This window comes from Loxodonta africana, chromosome 19 (genome assembly GCF_030014295.1).
Source record: "Loxodonta africana isolate mLoxAfr1 chromosome 19, mLoxAfr1.hap2, whole genome shotgun sequence".
Taxonomy (NCBI): Eukaryota; Metazoa; Chordata; class Mammalia; order Proboscidea; family Elephantidae; genus Loxodonta; species Loxodonta africana.
This window is the reverse complement of record NC_087360.1, coordinates 23,476,775-23,497,103: the sequence shown is the minus strand read 5'-3', so window position 1 is coordinate 23,497,103 and position 20,329 is coordinate 23,476,775. Positions and strand designations below refer to the sequence as shown.

At 55.2% G+C, this 20,329-nt stretch overlaps 1 protein-coding gene across 2 annotated transcripts; it reads left to right on the top strand.

Moving 5' to 3' along the window:
* Nucleotides 1-2,155: 2,155 nt before the first annotated feature.
* Nucleotides 2,156-20,085, top strand: RAB36 (RAB36, member RAS oncogene family). 2 transcript variants are annotated; one of them, XM_064272415.1, is made up of 10 exons: nt 2,156-2,347; nt 7,235-7,326; nt 9,177-9,242; nt 9,640-9,741; nt 12,936-13,000; nt 15,071-15,126; nt 16,118-16,195; nt 16,513-16,603; nt 18,030-18,149; nt 18,498-20,085. In XM_064272415.1, exons 1-10 carry the CDS (start codon nt 2,279-2,281, stop codon nt 18,560-18,562), a joined length of 804 nt encoding a protein of 267 aa, XP_064128485.1. In that variant the 5' UTR covers nt 2,156-2,278; the 3' UTR covers nt 18,563-20,085. The 2 variants fall into 2 exon arrangements, with proteins under 2 accessions (XP_064128485.1, XP_064128484.1); XM_064272414.1 differs by lacking the exon at nt 2,156-2,347 and having other exon boundaries at nt 7,153-7,326.
* Nucleotides 20,086-20,329: the final 244 nt, after the last annotated feature.

Here is a 20,329-nt window from a genome sequence, read left to right as displayed (position 1 = left end):
ATCAGGAAGGATCACTTGCTGGAGGAGGACATTATGTCTGGTGAAGTAGAGGGCCAGCAAGGGTGAGGGAGACCCTCCGTGAAATGAATTGGCACAAGAGCCGAAACAATGGACTTAAATGTGCTGGCTACGGTGAGGGTGTGAGGATGGTGCAGGACTGGGCAACATTTCCTTCTGTTGCACAAGGGGTCGCCATGAGTCGGAGCTGACTCACAGCTAACAACAACTTTTTACAAATACTGTCATACTGCAAACACTGTTCTCCATCCTCCTTTTTTAAATTTAATATTCATTCACTAACTAAACAAATTGAGTGGCTACTATGTGCAGACACCATTCCGGCGATGAACATCAATGAACTATCAGAAAAATCCTGCTCTCAGGGCTTCCAAAAGAGGGAGACAGGCAATAAACAAAAAAATAATTATATCATCTGTTAGAAAAGAGTAAGTGCCTAGGAGAAGCAGAGCAGAAGGGTTTGGGAGGAGGATGCAATTGTATATAGCGTGGCCGGGGGGAGCCTCATCTAGAGGTGACAATTGAGCAAACTAGCAGGTGATGGAAGGAGTTATGAGGATACCTGGGTTCTTATTCCAGGCCGAGGGGATGGCCAGTGCAAACACCCTGTGCCTGGCCGTTATGTTCGATAAGCAGCAAAGAGGCCAGTGAAACGGGCAGTGTAGGAGAAGGCAGTAGACCAGGCAGGAGGAGGGCGATCCAATCACTTGGGGCCTCTTGAGCCATTGTTCGGACTTTTCAAATCTAAGAGCTGTGAGGGTTTGATGCCAAAAACTGGCATCATGTGATGTTTCAACAGGACCACTGGGATTGCTGACCTTGAAATAAGATAATAGCAAGAGCGGAAGCACGGCGACCAGGTAAAGGGAGAGAATGCGGTCCTGGCTCAGCGTGGTTCTAGTGCAAACAGAGGAGAGAGGGTTCTGGACAAATTTGGAAGGTAGAATCTACAGGCTTTACCGGTAGAGCAGATAAAGAGAAACTAGAAATAGATAACCAGAAAAAATCATATTTAATATATTATAAAAATAAATACTTAGACATTGCACATAAACCGTATCCGCGGAAGCCATCGCCACGCCCAGCCATGGCGACAGCCAGCATGGACCACGTGCGCGCAGCTGTTCACGGCCCTCTCGCCCAGACCCCGCCCCCGGACAAGGCCCCACCCCCCGGCCGTCCCGGCCCCAATCACTTCTCGCCTCTCCGGCACCGCCCTCGTTGCCACGGTAATCGAACGGCCGCGAATCTCTCCACTGGCAGCTCCTCCCAGGCTACGCTTCCGTACTCCAGGGCCTAGTCGACCGCCCGTCACTCCGGTGAGACCTTCGTTGCCATGGTGACCTCCTCTGCAAACCGCGTGCGCGAGTCTCCAGGATCATTCCCTCCCAGACTCCGCCCCCTAGCCAGGCCCCCACGCTCTGGCCGCTCCGGCCCCTCCCACCGCCCGCCTACCCGGCACCGCCCTCATTGCCATGGTGATCACCTGAGCAGGCCGCGTGCGGTAGTCTCCCTGCTTTCACGCCCGGCCGGAAGCCAGCAGGTCCCGTGTGGGCCTCGTTGCCATGGTGATCGGCGCCGCTGGCTGAACCCTGCCAAGTCGCTCAGAGCTTAGAACACCTGCAGCCGCCGCCGCCGCCGCCGCCGCCGCCGCCGCCGAGGGTGAGTCCAGCTGGCCTCCGCCGGCCCCACGGCCCGCCCTTCCCAGAACCTGGACGCAGCCCGCGGCCCCAGTACTGGCGTCCACCCCAAACCATCGAGCCTGGTCCCAGAGGGCAGCGGGGGAGGACCACACCCTGGGCCTGGGTCAAGGCCACCCTGGAGCGGCGGGGGCGCAGAGCAAGAAGGCTTCCATGGGCGCAGGGGCTCGGTGTGGGCGGGGCTACGGACGTCCGGGGAAAGGCTCCCGGGAGGGCCAGGACTTAAGACTTTAGGGACTCGGCGCAGGGCTCTGCCTCCACTACGCGGGCCGGACGTGCGGTCCGCCTTTTGTGCCAGCCTTACCCGCAAGGTTAGCTCAGAGAGGGCCCCTCTGGTTGGACGCTTGTCAGAAGGATGCAGGTCCCCGACTGGGCAGGCCTGCAAATGAGAGGGGTGGCCTGCCTTCCTGTGTCAGATGGCCTTGCCTGGCGCTCCTGGTGGAGAAGGAGTTGTGGATCTGGTTGAAAAGTGAAAAGTTAGGTGTGAATCATGGCTGTGGGTTCCCAAACGTTTGGACACCTGCCTAACTCTTTCTCCTGGTCCACAGGACTTCGGAAGGATGAGGTCCTCCCTGAGGCCTTTGGGACCGCCTGTGAGCCGGGACCGCATCATCGTCAGCTTCCCTAAGGTAGAGAATCATTGTGCTTGGCTATGGTCCAGTGGGCCCCCAATGCTTGGTGACCCCGTGCACAACGGGACTAAATGCTGCTGGGTCCTGTGCCATCCCCAGGATCTGTTGGGAATCAGGCCATTGTGATCCATAGGGTTTTCACTGGCTGATTTTCAGAAGTAGTTCTTCATGTCTTCTTCCTAGTCCATCTTAGTCTGGAAGCTCCAATGAAGCCTGTTCAGCATCATAGCTACACGCAACCCTCCACTGACAGATGGGTAGTAGCTTCCCATGAGGTGCATTGGCCTGAAATCGAACCCGGGTCTCCGGCATGGAAGGCAGGAATTCTACCACTGCACCCCCACTGCCTCCGAGAGTCACCAGGGCAGCCCTTTATGTCGGCATTATTTTCCTGACACCTCATCTGCACCCAAATTTCCCTGACCAGTACCACCACTGGCAGATAAAGCAGATGGATCAGGGAGGTCTGTCTCTCAGTGGGAGTCCTTAGGTGGTGCAGATGGTTAACATACTCAGCTTAACCAAAAGGTTGGAGGTTGAGTTTACCCTGAAGCACCTCAGAAAAAAGGCCTGGTGATCTGCCAATCATTGAAAACCCTGTAGAGCACCATTCCCTGACACACATAGAGTCATCATGAATCAGGGTTGACTCCATGACAACTGCCATTGGTATTGGCCCCTCATGGACAGACCCTAGGGACGTACCAGACTTCTCCTTGAGAAGCTGGGAGATGGTGTTGACTGGTGCATGGTTGGCCAGCATGTTAAGGGCGTTGCTGGGAGGCAGTTTGACATCAGACAGTCCTGAGTGTGAATCCTGACTCCACCACCGAGCTTGATTGCTATGGGCAAGTGATTCAGCCTGTTGGAGCCTCTGTTACATGAAGATAATTCCACTCACGTTGTGTGTTTGCTTCACAGAGGCACCCTTACAGTAAGTTGTCACTGTTGTTTTTGTTATTATTACTTTTATTAAAGCAGCAAGGACCCTGGGTGGTGCAAACGGTTTGTACTCAACTGCTAACCTAAAGATTGACCGTTCAAACTCACCCAGCGACTCCACGGAAGAAAGACCTGGCAATCTGCTTCCATAAGGATTATAGCCAAGAAAACCCCACGGGGCAGTTCTACTCTGTAACACATGGGGTCACCATGAGTCAGAATCAACCTGATGGTAGCAAACAACAATCAAAGTAGCACTCCAGGTTCCTCACCCCAAATCCCGGCCTTTACCATTTTGCCTCCGTTCCTGCTGAAAACTCACAGCTGTCTTCTGGCTGTGTTAAAATCCAGTACTGACTGCTGTGGGGGGATGCAAGTCAGAACAAGTCCGTAGGGGCTGGTGGGGCAGTCCTCACCAGCACTGCAGATGTCCTGTCCCCAGGCCGTGCCATTCCCAGTCTAGGAATGTATCCTCCAGACATCCTGGCACATATGAGAAATGTGCACCGCAGAGTGTAAGAGCAGGTCAGACACAACACAAATGTCCTCCAAGGAGGCTGCTCGAACAGTGGAGTGCAGGTGTGCCAAGAAGGGGTGCCTCATGGTGCTGATGTGTGGCAAGGGGCCAATGTAAACTGCTAAGTAAAGACGCAAGGATGGAGCCATGAGTAGTAGAGGGTGTGTGGCACACCCGTAGGTGTACAAAAAAGGAGGGAGAGAAAAGAAATGTGGGTTTGTCTATATGTGCATAAAACTTCTCTGGGTGGACATATAACCAGTTGCTGTCAAGTTGTATCTGACTCATGGTGACCCTGTGTGTGTCAGAGTAGAACTGTGCTCTATGGGGTTTTCACGGACTGATTTTTCAGAAATAGATCACCAGGCCTTTCTTCCAAGGTGCCTCCTGGGTGGACTTCAACCTCCAACCTTTTGGTTAACAGCCAAGCACTTAACCATGTACACCACCCAGGAACTTTGTGTACCTTCAGACACTGTATCGTACCTTTTGAATTAGAAGGCCCAAGCTGGGAAGGAGGAAGGAGGTGGCTGCAGGCTCTGGTGATATCAGGTCTGTGGTCATTCCTTTTATCCCTTTTCTGCCATCTCCCTGGAAGTTCTGCACACATCTCAGAGCCCACAGAGAAAGCCTTTTGTGCTTCAGACCTGCAGACCAGGGTTTTCCACCTCACCAGAGGCTCTGTAACCCATTGTTGTCGAGTCAGTTCTGACTCATGGCGACCATACGTGTTACTGAGTAGAACTGTGCTCCATAGAGTTTTCTTGGCTGGAATCTTTACAGAGGAGCCCTGGTAGTGCAGTGGGTTAAGAGCTTTGGCTACAAACCAAAAAGTCGGCAGTTCGAATCTGCCAGCCACTCCTTGGAAATCCTATGGGGCAGTTCTACTCTGTTCCTGTAGGCTCACTATGAGTCGGAATTGATGCGATGGCAACGAGTTTTGGTTTTGGAATCTTTATAGAAACAGATCGCCAGGCCTTTCTTCTGTGGCATCAGCTGGATGGGTTTTAGTCACCACCCTTTAGTTTACTATTGGAGCACTTAACCATTTGCATCACCCAGGGACCCCACTAGGGTCCGGGCAATTTCTTCCTTTTAAGGAGCTTGACAATAGTAATTAAGGGTGGCAGAGACTAGGGTGTTAGGAGCCAAAAGGAGGGAAGCATCACTGGCATAAAGCAGTCCAGATCTCGCGGGGCTGAGGACCCTGTTCACAGAGCAGGAGGCTCAGTAGCAGGGGTGTCACTCACACACAGCTGGGTGGGGCCGAGCTGAGACAGAGGTCACAGGCCAATCTGTGGGCCCCAGTGCACACCACTTCAGATTTGAGAAATTCTTGAGGTCAGGGCAGGCTGGGGCTGCAGAGGCCCATGCCAGCAAGTCCTTCTCTGTATGCTGTGTGACTCAGTTTCCCTGTCTCTGAAATTGGCTTATATGTCCCACTCAGCCTACCTCACCACACTTTTCCAGTCTGTCCAAAGTGAATTGATTGCACTAATGACCCAGTGCTGTCAGGGCCAGCCGCCACTTGAAGCTGTCATGGCAGCCGACAGGAAAACACTGCAGACTGAGGTAGCTAACACTGATCCACATGAAGGTGGGCCACTGGGTTCAGCCAATTGCTCCCGTTACCCATAATCCTTCAATAGCCACATTAACAGGTATGAGCGAGCCCACCTTCCAGATGAGGAAATTGAGGCTCAGAGGGGCTGTGTGACTTGTCCTTCCACCATCCTTCCACTGCCCCTGCTGCCTCGACCACATCTGGCGCTGAGAGGGCAGACAGGCCAGAGTAGAGCCCATCCCTCTGCCTGAGACCCAGGAAGAAACACTAGCATTGGGGGCGGAGTCCAGAGGGAGGGGAGCCATGGGTCCAAGCAGTACCCCTAGGGACAGGTGGGTGGCCTTAGACACAGTGGAGCCCTTCTGTCCACATCCTCACCACGTTCCTTCCTTAGCCTTTGCCAAGTTGACAGCAAAAAATGATGGTTGTCTTTAGTTTTTGCAGCATCATGTTTTTTCTAATTATAAGCAAATGTGCTTTCAATGCATATCAATGTGTCTTCACAGCCGTGATCACTTACTGAGCACTTAATGTGTATGCAGCTGGCCCTGTGCCGACGGCTCCGTCGGCATTATCCCATTTGTGCCCCCATGTCTCGGAGGGTTTCTAGAAGGGAAATTAAAGTTAAGAGAGAGGTTGGGAAACTGCCCAGAGGCACACGGTGGGTGAGGGTGGAATGCAGACCTGCCCCTGAGCCTGGACTCTGAAACCCCTGCTCAGCTCTGCCTTCCACAAAATGTGCAAGACGGAGCAGTGTCCCCCAGGACATCTCCCAGGCACAGACATACAATCCAGTGCTGTCCAGGTGACTGGCTCATAGCGAGCCCCTGTGCCTCGGAGCCGTCCAGGTGACTGGCTCATAGCGAGCCCCTGTGCCTCGGAGCCGTCCAGGTGACTGGCTCATAGCGAGCCCCTGTGCGTCGGAGCCGTCCGGGTGACTGGCTCATAGCGAGCCCCTGTGCCTCGGAGCCGTCCGGGTGACTGGCTCATAGCGAGCCCCTGTGCGTCGGAGCCGTCCAGGTGACTGGCTCATAGCGAGCCCCTGTGCGTCGGAGCCGTCCAGGTGACTGGCTCATAGCGAGCCCCCGTGGGTCGGAGCCGTCCAGGTGACTGGCTCATAGCGAGCCCCTGTGCCTCGGAGCCGTCCAGGTGACTGGCTCATAGCGAGCCCCTGTGCGTCGGAGCCGTCCAGGTGACTGGCTCATAGCGAGCCCCTGTGCCTCGGAGCCGTCCAGGTGACTGGCTCATAGCGAGCCCCTGTGCGTCGGAGTAGGACTATGCTCCGTAGGGTTTTCAGTGGCTGTTTTTTCAGAAATAGATCAGCAGGACTTTCTTCTGAGGCACCTCCGAGTGGACTTGAACTGTCAACTTTTTGGTTAGCACCTCACCATTCACTGTTGGCACACCCAGGGACTGCAGCACGTACGCGCATATGCACACTTTTAAACAAAGATTGCTCAGAGATGCAGAGAAGATATGGGAGGCTAAAGGAGCCTTGCAGCCCTGCCTGTCATCCAGCCTCTGTGCCTTGAGGAGCCCAAGGCCGTCATATGCACACAGTGAGGGGACAGCCACCCAGGTGGACCAACCCTTGCATCCCTGCCTGGGCCCTTTGATCCAGCCCAACCACGCCACTCCTCTTCCAGAGTCCCGAAACCTTGACGTCTCAAGGCCACTCACAGGATGGGGGCTGGACGTGGCAGGGGCATTGGGGATGCCTTAACAGGGCCAAAGTCACAGGCCGCAAGTGGCCAGCAAAGGCTCAGGAGCGGAGGGGAGGGCAGGCATGCTGGGGAATCAGGTGCCCCCTTCACAGCGTGCCTCATGGTTGATGTGTCGTTTCTCTGTCTGTGTCTTCCAGTGGTACACTCCTGACGCCTGCCTGCAGCACAAGGAACACTTCCATGGGCAGGTCAGCGCAGCCTGTGAGCGCGGGGACACGGGTACTGTCGGGTAAGCATTGGGCCCGGGGTGGGTGCGGGGCAGCCTGTAGGCAGAGGGAGCTGCATGAACGCACACATGACAGAGTGGACAGAGAGCTCCCCAACACAAAGCCCAGACTTAATGGTCTGACTGAGACTAGAAGCACCCCGGTGGTCATGGTCCCCAGACCTGTTAGCCCAAGACAGGAACCATTCCCAAAGCCAACTTTCAGACAGGGATTGGACTGGACAATGAAATAGAAAATGATACTGGTGAAGAATGAGTTTCTTGGATCAAGTAGACACAAATAGACTATGTTGGCATCTTCTGTCTGAAGGGGAGACGACAGGGCAGAGGGGGTCAGAAGCTGGCTGAATGGACACAAAAAGAGAGAGTAGAGGGAAGGAGTGTGCTGTCTCATTAGGGGGAGAGCAATTAGGAGTATATAGCAAGGTGTATATAAATGTTTGTATGAGAGATTGACTTGATTTGTAAACTTTCACTTAAAGCACAATAAAAATTTTAAAAAATAGATAAATAAAGAGCTCCCCAACACAGACGAGACCATAGGCCCAGTACAGGCCTGACCCGGATCGAGTGTGCTCTGCTTTATGGACACAGCTCTGCCACATGGAACACTTGCCATGTCCACCCCAGGCCTCAGCACATGTCCTTTTCTACTCCCCTTGTCACCCTCCCTCTTCAGGTCTCAGCATAGCTGTTGTAGTGGCATCTGGAACCTTCTCTGGGCCCCCACTTCCACAACCTGGGCAGGTATCCCTCCTATATGCTCCTGTACCCCAAGTGTCTTACAAAGGCTGTGCCCGCCTTGTCCATGGCACAGCTACACCTTGTGACAGACAGGTACAGGGCCTGTTGTTTCCCCTGTCCCGAGGAGCTCATCAGTATCACACACGTGGGGAGGCCAGCAGAGACACCGTGTGCACCACTCGGGGTTCGGCCAGCCACACGGAGAGGCAGGCTTGGGGCAGAGCGGCCAGTGCGGCTGGGGTCAGAGGTGAGGGGAGTGGTACCCAAGTTTGGGGTGCTGGTTCTGGGCCAGGTGCTGGGCACATACTGTCCCCTCCCAGCAGCACCAGGAGAGAGGGAAACCAAGGCACAGAGCATCTCTGCTACAAGCCCTCAGAAGTACCTCTGTTCTTTCATCTGGGAAGTGAGTGCAGGACCACCCTGTCAAGAACAAGAGGGCAGCCTGGCACAAGGAGACTCACCCCTTCATCTGGGAAGTGGCTTCAGGGTGGATGCAGCCCCTTTGTCTGAGAAGTAGGCGCAGGGTAGATGCAGCCCCTTTATCTGGAAGTGGAGTCAGGGTGGACACAGCCCCACTATCTAGAAAGTGAGGCAAGGACAGACGCAGCCCCTTTGTCTGGGAAGTGAGGTCAGGGTGGACACAGCCCCTCTATCTGGGAAGTAGAGTCAGGGTGGCCCTTGCACACTCTCAGGCACAGAACCGATACAGGCTCTGTCCCGGAAAGCTTGTGGGGTGCAAGGCTGTCTCACTGACACTAGCTGCCTGCTGGCCCTCGTACCTGTGGCTCCCTGCACATAGGCTATGTTTTCTTGGCACAGGCACCTTGGCAAGGCTCCAGCCCAGTTCCCCTGGCTTGCACACACTTGTGGCTCTCAGTTACCAGGGCCCTCAGCCCAACCTCTTTTGTCCCCAGGTCTGATTCTCAGGACAGGAACTTCGGCCTGCCTGGGGTTAGGAGCACAGCCCCGGGGCAGCAAGCCCTCTGCCCTCCTCTCTTGGCTGGAATGGGGTTGTCCTGCCTGGCACAGGGGGAGCTCAAGAAGAGATGAGCCTGTGAGGGTCTGAATACCTCTCCCGACCCTGCTGAGCACCACAATGTTTCTTACAGGCTCAGACTCTCCAAGGTGGTGGTCGTCGGGGACCTCTATGTTGGAAAGACCAGCCTTATCCACAGGTATGTCACCAGGGTCCCTTGCCCTGCGCCACCCGCCTGGCACCAGCTGACTGCTCTGCTGTGAGGTTGCACTCCCAGTTGGAGCCACAAGGTTGCCTGGAGGCTATGAGTGGCGGGCCCAGCATGGCACCTAGGGCCAGGCATCATCTCCTGGCCTCAGGGTGCACAGGTGCACCCCCACCCTCTCACAAACAGGCCTAGTCTTTCCCTCACTGTTTCTAAGCTGTGGCATCTGCTTTCCCGGCTGCTGCGGCCTCTCTCCCCAAGTCGTTCTCTCTTCTCCTTGGCTGTTCCCTCCCTGTTGGTGGATGGTTAGGGGCCTCCCTGTCTGTTTCCTTCGCGAAGCTTTTGTATGCATTCCTGTGAAGCCACCTCCAACATCTTACTCCTCCCACAGGTTCTGTAAGAACATCTTTGACCGTGACTACAAGGCCACCATTGGCGTGGACTTTGAGATTGAGCGCTTCGAGATTGCTGGGGTTCCCTACAGCCTCCAGATGTGAGTTTTAGTTGTGTCTCATACCTGGCTCATGGGTGGGCTTTCAGAGACCACTGGGTAAGGCACGGAGAGTGGCTCTCAGTGAGCAGAGCCTGGAGGCATGAAACCAGGGCTCCCTGATGCCTTGAGTCCCCGGATGCTTCCTCATCTTCAGCAGTGGTCTGTTGTATCATTAGCTCTGGGGAGGATCCTTAAAGCCTCATAAGTAAGCCCCCTTCGCTAGATGGGTACCCCATCTCCCAGGCTCTGGCTCCAGGCCCTCGTCATGAGCCACTGTTCCCCCTACCTCCTTTAAGAGGTGGAGAAAAGGGAGAGGGTGCATGGGGTGAGTGGGGGGGTGCAGTGGAGGCGGCCTTGCCCCTGTCCACACCCCCTTCCTCAGGCGTCCACACCTCCTTCCTCAGGCTCCCACCCCAGCCTCTTTACCACTACTCTCACTCCCACCCCCTGCCTCTGTTTCCCTCAGTCTGTCTGTCTGTCTTCTTCCCAGACAGACCCTACTGCTTTGCCTTTCGGTGGCCAAGGGCTTCAGCCCCTCCTCTCTGTTTCCCTCGGAACAGCCCCTCCCTCCCCAGCGTCCCCCTTTTCCACCTCATCTGGCATCTGGGGGACTTCTTCTCCTGCTCAAGGCCCTGACACACTCCTCCATGGGAGCCCCTCCCCCTCTTCATGCTGCCCTCACCAGGCCTCTGTTCTGACCCCGCCCCCGTCACGTGCTGCCCTCACCAGGAGCCCTCCCTGGTGTCATACCTGCTTCCATGGCTCCCAACTCTGTCGTGATAACATTTCCAGCTCTGAGGACCCCTAAAGCTGGCAGTGCAGCTCTGAGCCAGATGGCAGTGTCAGATCCTGCCTGAGGGAGAGTCCAGGGCCAGAGCAGAGCAGAAGAGGCTGTGGGGAAGCAAGGCTGGGGGCCCAGGGGTTTGGAGCCAGGGGAGCAGATGAGGGGAGGGGGCTCCAGCTCAGGGGAAGACACAGGGCCACATCTAATTAAAGGGTCCACGACAAAATGGTGGGCACTGGCCTGGCTCAGCCTCTCACTGTCAGCCCCCCAAGACCACTCCTACCACTGCCCAGGTCAACTTTAGAAAGGAATGAGTGCATGAAAGAACGGAGCCCCAGAGCCCAGTGTCAGGATGGGTCGCTGGACAGATTTCAGACAGTTGATGTCCTACTCAGTGCTCAGAGAGTTGATGTCCTACTCAGTGCTTAGTCTGAGACTCCTAGTGTTGCTGTAACAGAAATACAACCAGTGAACAGAAATTTATTTTCTCACAGTTTGGAAGGCTAGAAGTCCAAATTCAGGGTGCTGGCTTTAGGGGAAGGCTGTCTCTGTCCACTCTGGGGGAAAATCCTTGTCTCAGTTTCTCTTCTTGGTGGTCCTTGGAGATCTCCACAGGGCATCTATCTTTCTCCCATTAAAGCTTGCTTCTGTGCCTAATCTGCTCCTTTTATATCTCAAAAGTGATTGGCTTCAAACACACCCTATGCTGAAATGACTTCATTAACATAACAAAAAACCCTGTTCCCAAATGGGATTGCATTCACACCTATACCAAAACCAAAAACCAAACCACTGCTGTGGAGTCCATTCTGACTCATAGCAACCTAATAGGACAGAGTAGAACTGCCCTATAGGGTTTCCAGGGAGGGGCTGAAGGATTCGAACTACTGACCTTTTGGTTAGCAGCGGAGTTTTTAACCACTGCACACCAGGGCTCCATTCACACTTGTAGGGGTTAGGGTATACAACACATATTTCTGGGGACACAGAACACATGGCTTGTCTGCTCATCAGTTCATTTGCTGACATTTTGATCTGTTAGTTTTGGAAGGACTGGATTTTTCAGACTTGGCTCCTACATGCTGGGTGCCTGCCCTGTTCTAAACTGGGAAAGAAGATCTCAGTGTGTGCGCCCCTTCCACCTGTTCCCACGAGACACATTACTAATGGATTGCTGTGTCCTGTCCATAGGTCCAGGCGCAGCCTCTGAGCCCTTCTCAACATGGATATTGGAGAGCGAGAGCTGACCAAAGAGCTACAGCTGACTGGTCAGAGCTGGCCCTGTTAGACATCACCTCCCCCAGAGATAAGTGTCCCTTCCAGCTGCAGTGTTGACGGTGAAGGGTGCCCAATCACATGTAAACAATTAGCAGACCACATGGGAGGCCCAACCTGGGGTCCTAGCCAGTTCACAGGCTCCTCCATAGGGGGCTTCCTTATCTTCAGGATGAGCAATGTCATAGAGCATCCTCTCTGAGTGCTCTCACATTCATCTGGGTGGTGGATCCAGCAGGGGATCCCCCATGGGGCACCTATGGGGTTGGGGGACTGGCTGACAGCAGACACATCCTAAAACCCACAAAGCTGGCACTCCATTTACACTTCCAGCACAGTGCTTGGTACACTGTGCTCTGTCTGGCAGTGTTTTTGCCCATCTTTCTTGACAAATTATGAGCTTCTTGAAGGCAGGGACCATGACCTATTCCCATAATTCCCCATCCACCAACTCCTGGCACTGAGTTGAGAAAGTGCTACTTAATCATAGCGCTATTGCTGACTTTAGCCCCTTCTTGAAAGAAAAAATACTTGAAGTAGTCTCAATGCACATGGGAGGTGGTGGCTGAATGTTTTTCTTTAAGAGGCAGGAAGAGAAGGGGCAAGGGCGAAGAGCAGGAAGAGCGGAAAGAGCACTGTGCTGGCAGACACTGGGGATCTAAAGAAGAATGAAGCAGGGTTCTTGACTTCAAGGAACTCACAGTCTAGTTGAATACTCCTGGAATGCCTCCCGTCTTCCTACAAGAAATGGAAGAGCCACCGACAATCCTAGCTGAGTAGGACAGAAAAGAAGAAGAGTGAGGGGTTGTTTTATTCCCTAGCAGAATAGACCTGGAAAACGTAAAGCCTTTCCTTCCTCAAAATTAGCCCAGTCATCCCTATTTTATTCTTGTGACTACTATCAATTTCAGCTTTAACACTGTGCCTCTACCCACCACCCATATATAGGATAACATGCAGAACGTAACTGAGAAAAATTAATTTTCTAAGAAACATTTCAACTTTGTCATAGATAGATTTTCGGCACAGACCCTTTCAGGGTCTGCCCACGTGGCCTCCATGCCCCAGTGGCCCAGACCACTGCAATGTGTCTACCTGCCCCTCTCTGCATCTCTTTCTTCTCTCCATTGCACAGCTGGGACACGGCGGGGCAGGAGAAGTTCAAGTGTATCGCATCTGCCTACTACCGGGGCGCCCAGGGTGAGTGGTGGGTGTGGCGGGCCTCCAGCTGCATGGGCAGGAGCTGCTGCCGGGTTCTCTGTGTAGCACCAGTGTCTGTCCTCTGAGAGCCACAGGGCGGCAAGCACCCGGCCAGTCCTTGGGAGGAGGTGCCCTCCAGCAGCCACAGCCTGAGGGCCCAGAGGGGGCTTGCTTTAAGTCTTCAACTTAGAGAGACGGATGGGCAGTGCCTTTCCTGAGGCCCCAGCCAGGTAGAACCAAGTCAGCTCCAGGAGGAGATGGGGGAGGCTTGTCCTGTCTTGGCAGGCAGCATGCTGGGACCCTGCCACACAGGCCAGAGAGGAGGTGAGAGGTGGGCTGGGGAGGACGTATAGCCCCAGGTGTTAGCTGGCAGGGCTCAGTGCCTCTACCTCCACTGCTGAGGGCAGCAGCCCCTCAGCCCCACCTTCTAAGAAGAAGTCAGTGATGGATTTCAGTGGGAGATGTGAGAGAAACCTGTCTCAAATTATGAGGTACGGTATGTCACCCAGCTGTTGTTATTTTTCGGTGCGGCCGAGTCGATTCTGACTCGTAGCAACCCTAAGTACAACAGAAGGAGACACCGCCCGGTCCTGCGCCATCCTCTCAGTCGTTGCTATGTTTAAGCCCATTGTTGCAGCCACTATGTTAGTCCATTTCATTGAGAGTCTTCCTCTTTTTCACTGACCCTTTACTTTACCAAGCATGATGTCCTTCTCTTGGGACTGGTCCCTCCTGATAACATGTCCAAAGTACAGGAGATGAAGTCTTGCCATCCTTGCTTCTAAGGAGCATTCTGGCTACACTTTTTCCAAGACGGATTTGCTCCTTCTTCTGGCAATCTGTGGTATATTCAATATTCTCCCTCAACATGATAATTCAAAGGCGTCAGTCTTTTTCAATTTTCTTTATTCATTGTCCAGCTTTTACAGGCGTATGAGGCGACTGAAAATATCATGGCATGGGTCAGGTGCACAGTAGACCTCATGGTGACATCTGTGCTTTTTAACGCCTCAAAGTGGTCTTTTGCAGCAGATTTGCCCAATGTAATACGTCATTTGATTTCTTGATGGCTATTTCCATGACCATAGATTATGATCCAAGTGAAATGAAATCTTCGACAACTTCAACCTTTTCTCTGTTTATCATGCTGTTACTTATTGGTCTAGTTGTGAGGATTTTTTTTTTTTTTCTTTATAATGAGCTGTAATCCATACTGCGGTGTCACCCAGCAGCAGTGTGGAAATCATAGCCTTCTTAATGAGATAAAGACAAATACAGGGAACCAGCCACAAGCAAGCACGTTAGCTGTGGGCTGGCATACCAGCTCTGTTGCGTCCGCTGTCTACCGTGTGTCCTGTGCCTTTTGCCCCTTTGCCCCTCCTCACCTCTCCTCGAGGGGATTCCCCTGAGGGAGAACGTGTGTGCAGGCCTGGCACACGTTTGCAAATGCAGCAGTTTTCCACTGCCACGGCCTCCTTCGTGGCCATCCTCCTCCCTTAGGCCCCTGGCGGCCCCCAGTCCAGGTGCTGAGAAGCCCTGTCCCGCCTAGCTCGCATCCCCAGGAGGCACCAGAGAGCAGACCTTTGCTGGGAATATGGTATGCATGGGGCTCCCCCAGGACCCTTCAAGGGGCCCAGCACCCTCAGCACTGTGGGATTGGGTGGGCCAGTGACAGAGGAGCTGGGGAGCATCTCTCGTTCTTGCCCACCTGCCTGCCCAGAACTGTTTCCATAACAACTGCAGCTGCCACTGAGGGCAATGGGCTGCCTCCAGCCTGAGCACAGAGTTCTAAGTACCTGCCTTCAGTTAGTCCTTCCACCAGCCTGGGAGTTAGCATACTGCAATCACCGCTTCACAGGGGGACCGTGAGGCCCAAGTCCCCTCAGCCGGAAGTGTGCCTCTGCCACCAAAGCCCTGCACTTCCCACCCACTCATCCTGCCTCCCTGAATTCCATGTGCCTAGGTGCTGGTGCAGGTCAGGGACGGTGGCCCGGCAGTGCGGGGGGGTGGGGGGCAGGCCTACAGGAGCCTCCCTTGTCACTAACAAGCTCTCGGTTTCCCCACAACCAGTGATCATCACGGCCTTCGACCTCTCTGATGTACAGACCCTGGAGCATACCAGGCAAGTCCAGCTCAGCGGCCCCCACGGGCACCCCCATGCCCAGGCATCCAGTGTCAGCCGGCCTTCGCAGTGACAGTGTGAGGACTGGTGCTATATTTGAACTCCACTGTCCGCAGACATTTGTTATCCATTTGCCTTATTGTCTCGAGATTCACACCCTCTATATCAGAAGGCGGGGCAGCTCCCAGCATGCGGCTAGTGTGGTCACGCAGCTGCACCCAGAAGCCTGCTCTCTGTGTGATGCTCTGTGGTCGCTGTCTTGAAACTCTCATTGTTTTGAACAAGGGGTCTGGCATCACCAGCACACACTGGGTCAGTCTGCAGGGACGTGATCTGGTACTTGCTGCCTTGGGCAGAGATCTGGTCAAGACAGCTGGCACCGTGACCAGTTCCGGGAAGCCATCCTCTGTCTGCCTGGGATTGCCCAGCTAATGGGATCAAAGCCCGTGTAAAACCAGTTGCATTGAATCAACTCTGACTCATGGCTACCCGAGTGTCAGGGTAGAATTGTGCTCTGTAGGGTTTTTGATGGCTGGTTTTTCGGAAGTAGGCCATCAGGCCTTTCCTCCAAAGTGCCTCTGGGTAGATTTGAACAGCTAACCTTTGGTTGGCACTGAGCACATTCACCATTACAACACCCAGCATCTCTCACCATCGTTTGGGCATTCATCCCAGGGTCTCCCAAACCCTGTAAGGGAGGCCGGGTGATGGTTCCAGTTGATAGATGAGAAGCCCAGTTCTCACCCAGGGCACAAGGGCAGGACGACAGTCTCCCCTCCCTGACCAGTGCCCTTGCCCACCCAGTCCAGCTCAGGCCCTGAAGCTGCAGGACCAACATCTGCTCAGCAGCACAGCACAGTCCCCCCTCCAATCCCTTTTGGCTCCCTGCCCCAAGCCCTGGGGAGGACCCAAGTCTGTACCCCTACCCCTGGTCTGCCTCCGGCTCCCTGGGTGGGCGGCATCTCTCAGCTGTCTCCCCTCTTTGGTCCAGGCAGTGGCTGGAGGATGCACTGCGGGAGAACGAGCCAGGCTCCAGTGCCATCTTCCTGGTGGGGACCAAGAAGGACCTTCTGGTGAGCAGGGTAGTGCTGGGCCCAGGCTGGCCTCCGGAAGTGCTTCCTTCAGCTTCCTGCACGACTCAAGGGCGGTGGGGGCCCTGGTAGGCCCAGAAAAGGGGTGTTCTTCCATATGGGAGGGCCAGCTGGCACTGGGTTTGCCAAGGACCTTGGATCTCGTCCAGTACTAGGGCTGCCCTTGGCGGGGCCAGGAGCCAGCACGGGGAGGGAAGACAGCATGGCAGGAATCAGGGCTGCCTACTCCGGGGTCTCCCTGCAGGAGGGACTGGAGCACTGGGTCACAGAGACCGTTTCTGACCCTTTGTTTCTCCCAGTCAGGGGCCGCATGTGCTCAGGCTGAAATGGAGGCCGTGCGCCTGGCCAACGAGATACAGGCCGAGTACTGGGCAGTGTCAGCCAAGACAGGTAAGTCAGGGCTGGGCTGGTGTACCATCATGGATGCAGGGTCCCTGGCAGGCCATGGGATTTTCTTGTCACATGCTCAGCAGCTCCAGCTCAGCGCTGGCATCACAACAGACTGTTAGGTGCCATGCAGGACCATCCTTGCCCGAGAGCAGTCTCCTTGTCCCTAGAAGAGACTAGTAGGCTGCTTCACAGAGGGGGTTGGGAATCCTACCCTGTGCCAGCAGACTCTTGAGCACAGCCATCACCACCACCTAGAGGCAGGTCCTGACCTGTCCCAAGGAAGTCCCTTCCAAGGTCACAGGGAGGAAGTGGAGGAATGGGGTCCCTCACCTGTAACCATCTGCTCCTGGCCTGCAATACCATGTGTCACACCCAGTATGGCACCATAATGGTGCTCCTGGCCCCTCCCCAGGCCCCATCTGATGCTGAGACACCACTCTTGGCCACGATCCTCCCACTCCGCACGCAATCTGCTCTGACCACACTGGGCCTGGCCACTGCTAACCCTGCCAGGCAGAACGACAGCGTCTCCAAGCCCCCATCTCCTCTGAGAAACATGATGCTGTCCATCTCATTGTACTTTTAATGAAGAAACGTTTTAAATGACATAATCCATATGTATCCACTGATGGCAAATTAGAAAATGCAGAGAAGTAAAAGCAGACCTTTAAGACCCCAGGCTGTTAGGGGTGAAATGAAGCAAACTTGCCATGCTTGTTGTACAGTAGGGCTTGCCTGGGGGAGGAGTACAGCGGACATCTGGCCAGGAGCTAGGCAGTGACAGGAGCACTGGAGTGAGATTGCCATCTGTGGTCCATGCTGGCTCCTCTGCCCCTCCTGACACAGCTGAGACGCCTGACTCCTTACCAGAGCAGCATCCGCATTCTCTGAGCTCACTGTGGGCCCCAGAGGACTGCCGTGCACAGCTGTGCAGGTTGTGAGCTGTGCAAGGACGGTGAGGGGGCTGGATGCAGCCCACGCCCCGAGGGCAACTGCCTCTACCCAGAGGAGGGTGCATAGAGGCTCTGTACGGTGGCCAGCCGCACATTAGTCCTTGCAGCTACCCATGGGACAGGTGCTGGAAAGGACCATGCTAGCCGGCACGCAACTGTCTTGATCTCCACATGTCCCCATCCCTGGCCCATAGTAGGTACTCAGTAGCGGTTGCTGGGGCCCAAGGCTCAGAGATCTGAGCAAACTGCTGGGTCAGGGGTCAGGGCCAGGGATGCTGGAGCCAGGTGGGTGGCTGGAATGTGGGCTTGCCCCTCCTGCTCCCCAGGCAGCCCCCCATTGCAGGGGTGCTGCTGGGCAGGGCTGTGCCCTGGTGTGAGTACTATTGCTGTCAGAGTGCCCTGCTCCTGCCGGCACACACCCAGGGTCCTCTGCGGGTGAGGGCACAGGGGAGTCACCGTGCCTCTGCCCACAGGGGAGAACGTGAAGGCATTGTTCAGCCGCGTTGCTGCCCTAGCGTTCGAGCAGTCAGTCCTGTGGGAGCTGGAGAGGAGGAGCAGTGCCCAGCCCCAGGTTGGCGACGCAAGCCTCATCCGTGCGTACCAGCCAAGTGCCCCCCACAGCCCCCTACCAGGTACCCATTTCCTACCTCGCCACCCCACTGTCCTTCCTTCTGTCACTCCTGCCTCACTGCAGACTCCCAACCCCCACTGCCACCCCCACACCTCCCCTGGCTCTCCCCATCCTCCGGCAGCCTCCCTGCCCATGTCTTTGCCCTCTCTGTTCTGCCCTGGATGCCTCCAGGCTCTTGGCCTATGCCCAGCTCAGGAAGGCCTGGGACAGTGGGCCTGGGGCTCGGGAGCCACCAGAGGGCACTGGGCCCTGCCCACTGTCCACTGCAGGGAACTTGGTCAACACCACATGATTCTCCCCCCGCTTGCAGGAATGGAGGGGAGTCCACCTGAGGCCCAGGAGACTGAGAGGCCCTCAAGCCTGGGGTGCTGTTAGTGGGGCCCTGCGCTGGATAACTCTACCGTGCACACACGGGCTGCGTGCCCATGACCACAGAGGACAACGTGGAACCTGTACATGTCTGCCACCAGGGGCGAAGGCCTTGCCCCAGCTCTTCCATGACCCACTGCCGAGCCCGGCTCACCACCTCTCTGTGGCGGGTCAGGATCAAGGAGGGCTCCCACCAGCTCCCCAGGGCCTCACTGCTCAGTCCGTGAGGCACTACAGGATCACCTGGAAGGCTATCCACTGGCAGGGTCATCAGACAGTCCCTCCTGTCCTGAGAGGCCTTGACCCCTGCCCCACATCCCTAGCCCACATAGACATCACCCATTGATCCTGACGCCTTTCCCAGGCCACCCTGATGTCACCTCCAGATCTTTCTCCACACGGCATGCAGGTGCTGGACATGCCATCGTCAGTGCTGAGGGAAAACCCACCTGCCACCTCACCTGCACCCTGCCTCAAGGGTCCTGTTGTCAGATAAGACTTGGAATTGGTGTCTCGGAGCTTGGAATCCCTGAGCCCCAGCCCTGTCTAAGACCGACTCCCAAGGTGGCTATGGGCGAGCACTGCCCCCAGCAGAAGGCGAACAAGCAGGGCTCCCGAGACTCTCTGGTGCCTCACACTCCCTGGGGCCTGCACTTGGGCCCCCCAAACACTGACTGTATGTTGGCCATGCCCGCACAGTGGCCTGAGGGCGACACTGCATGCTCAGCCTCTGCAGCTGTGACCCTGACTCCTGTGTGGTGCTGGGACCCGGGTGCCAGGGCTGCTGCTCACCTGTGTCCTCCCCACTGCTCTCTCCCAGAGGTCCTGAGTCACACCCAGCAGGACCCAGCCCTTTGCAGAAAAGTGCTAGGGAACAAGGGAGCGCTGGAGCATGTCTCCTAGAACCCTTCTAATCCAGGATGCTCCCTGTCTCCACCACTTCCTCCTGTGTACCTAGGAAAGGTGGGAGTACCCACGACTCCCCCAGCTATGCCCAGAGTGCCTGCCCCACAGCCAGCACCCTGTGCTCCTGGCCTGTCACGTGACCCCACCCCTCAGTACTGTTAACTGCCCACCTGCCCCACTCACCGTGCCCTCCTCTGCCATGGGCAGGGGGCCCATCAGGTGTCCCTGTCTCCTTTTGTAGACAGTGAGGCTTCTGTAGGCAGCAATTTGGGCAACGTGGTCTCCTGGTGCCCTGAGTGGTACTGGCCCATGTAGTGCCCAGTCAGTGCCTACCGACTTGGCCAAATGTCTGGTGTTCATTCCCCTTTCACTGTGTTTTTAGCTCTATTTTTAAAATTCATATATGTATATATATATACATATATATTTTGAGTCCTTGGTTGGTACAAACAGATAACACACTTGGCTGCTAACCAAAAGGTTGAAGATTCGAGTCCAACCAGAGGCAACTAGGAAGAAAGGCCTGGCAATTGACTTCCAAAAAATCAGCCAGAGAAAACCCTATGGGGCACAGTTCTACTCTGACATACACAGGTCATTGTAAGTCAGAATCAACAATGGCAACTGGTTATTTTATATACATATATATATATATAAATTTCAAACACTTTTAAAAGAATTATGAGCCTATCATAAACAAGTCAAGCAGTACAAGTGTGTAGCTTACGCCAGGTAAGCCCACCCCCAGCCACGCTCCCAAGGTGAGCACGGCAGGCACTGCTCACGGTTGGCAGGGCTCCCATTGTGCTGTGTTCTGCATGTACAGCCACGTGTATGTTGGCACCTTTGGTGGTGGTTTTCCCCCGT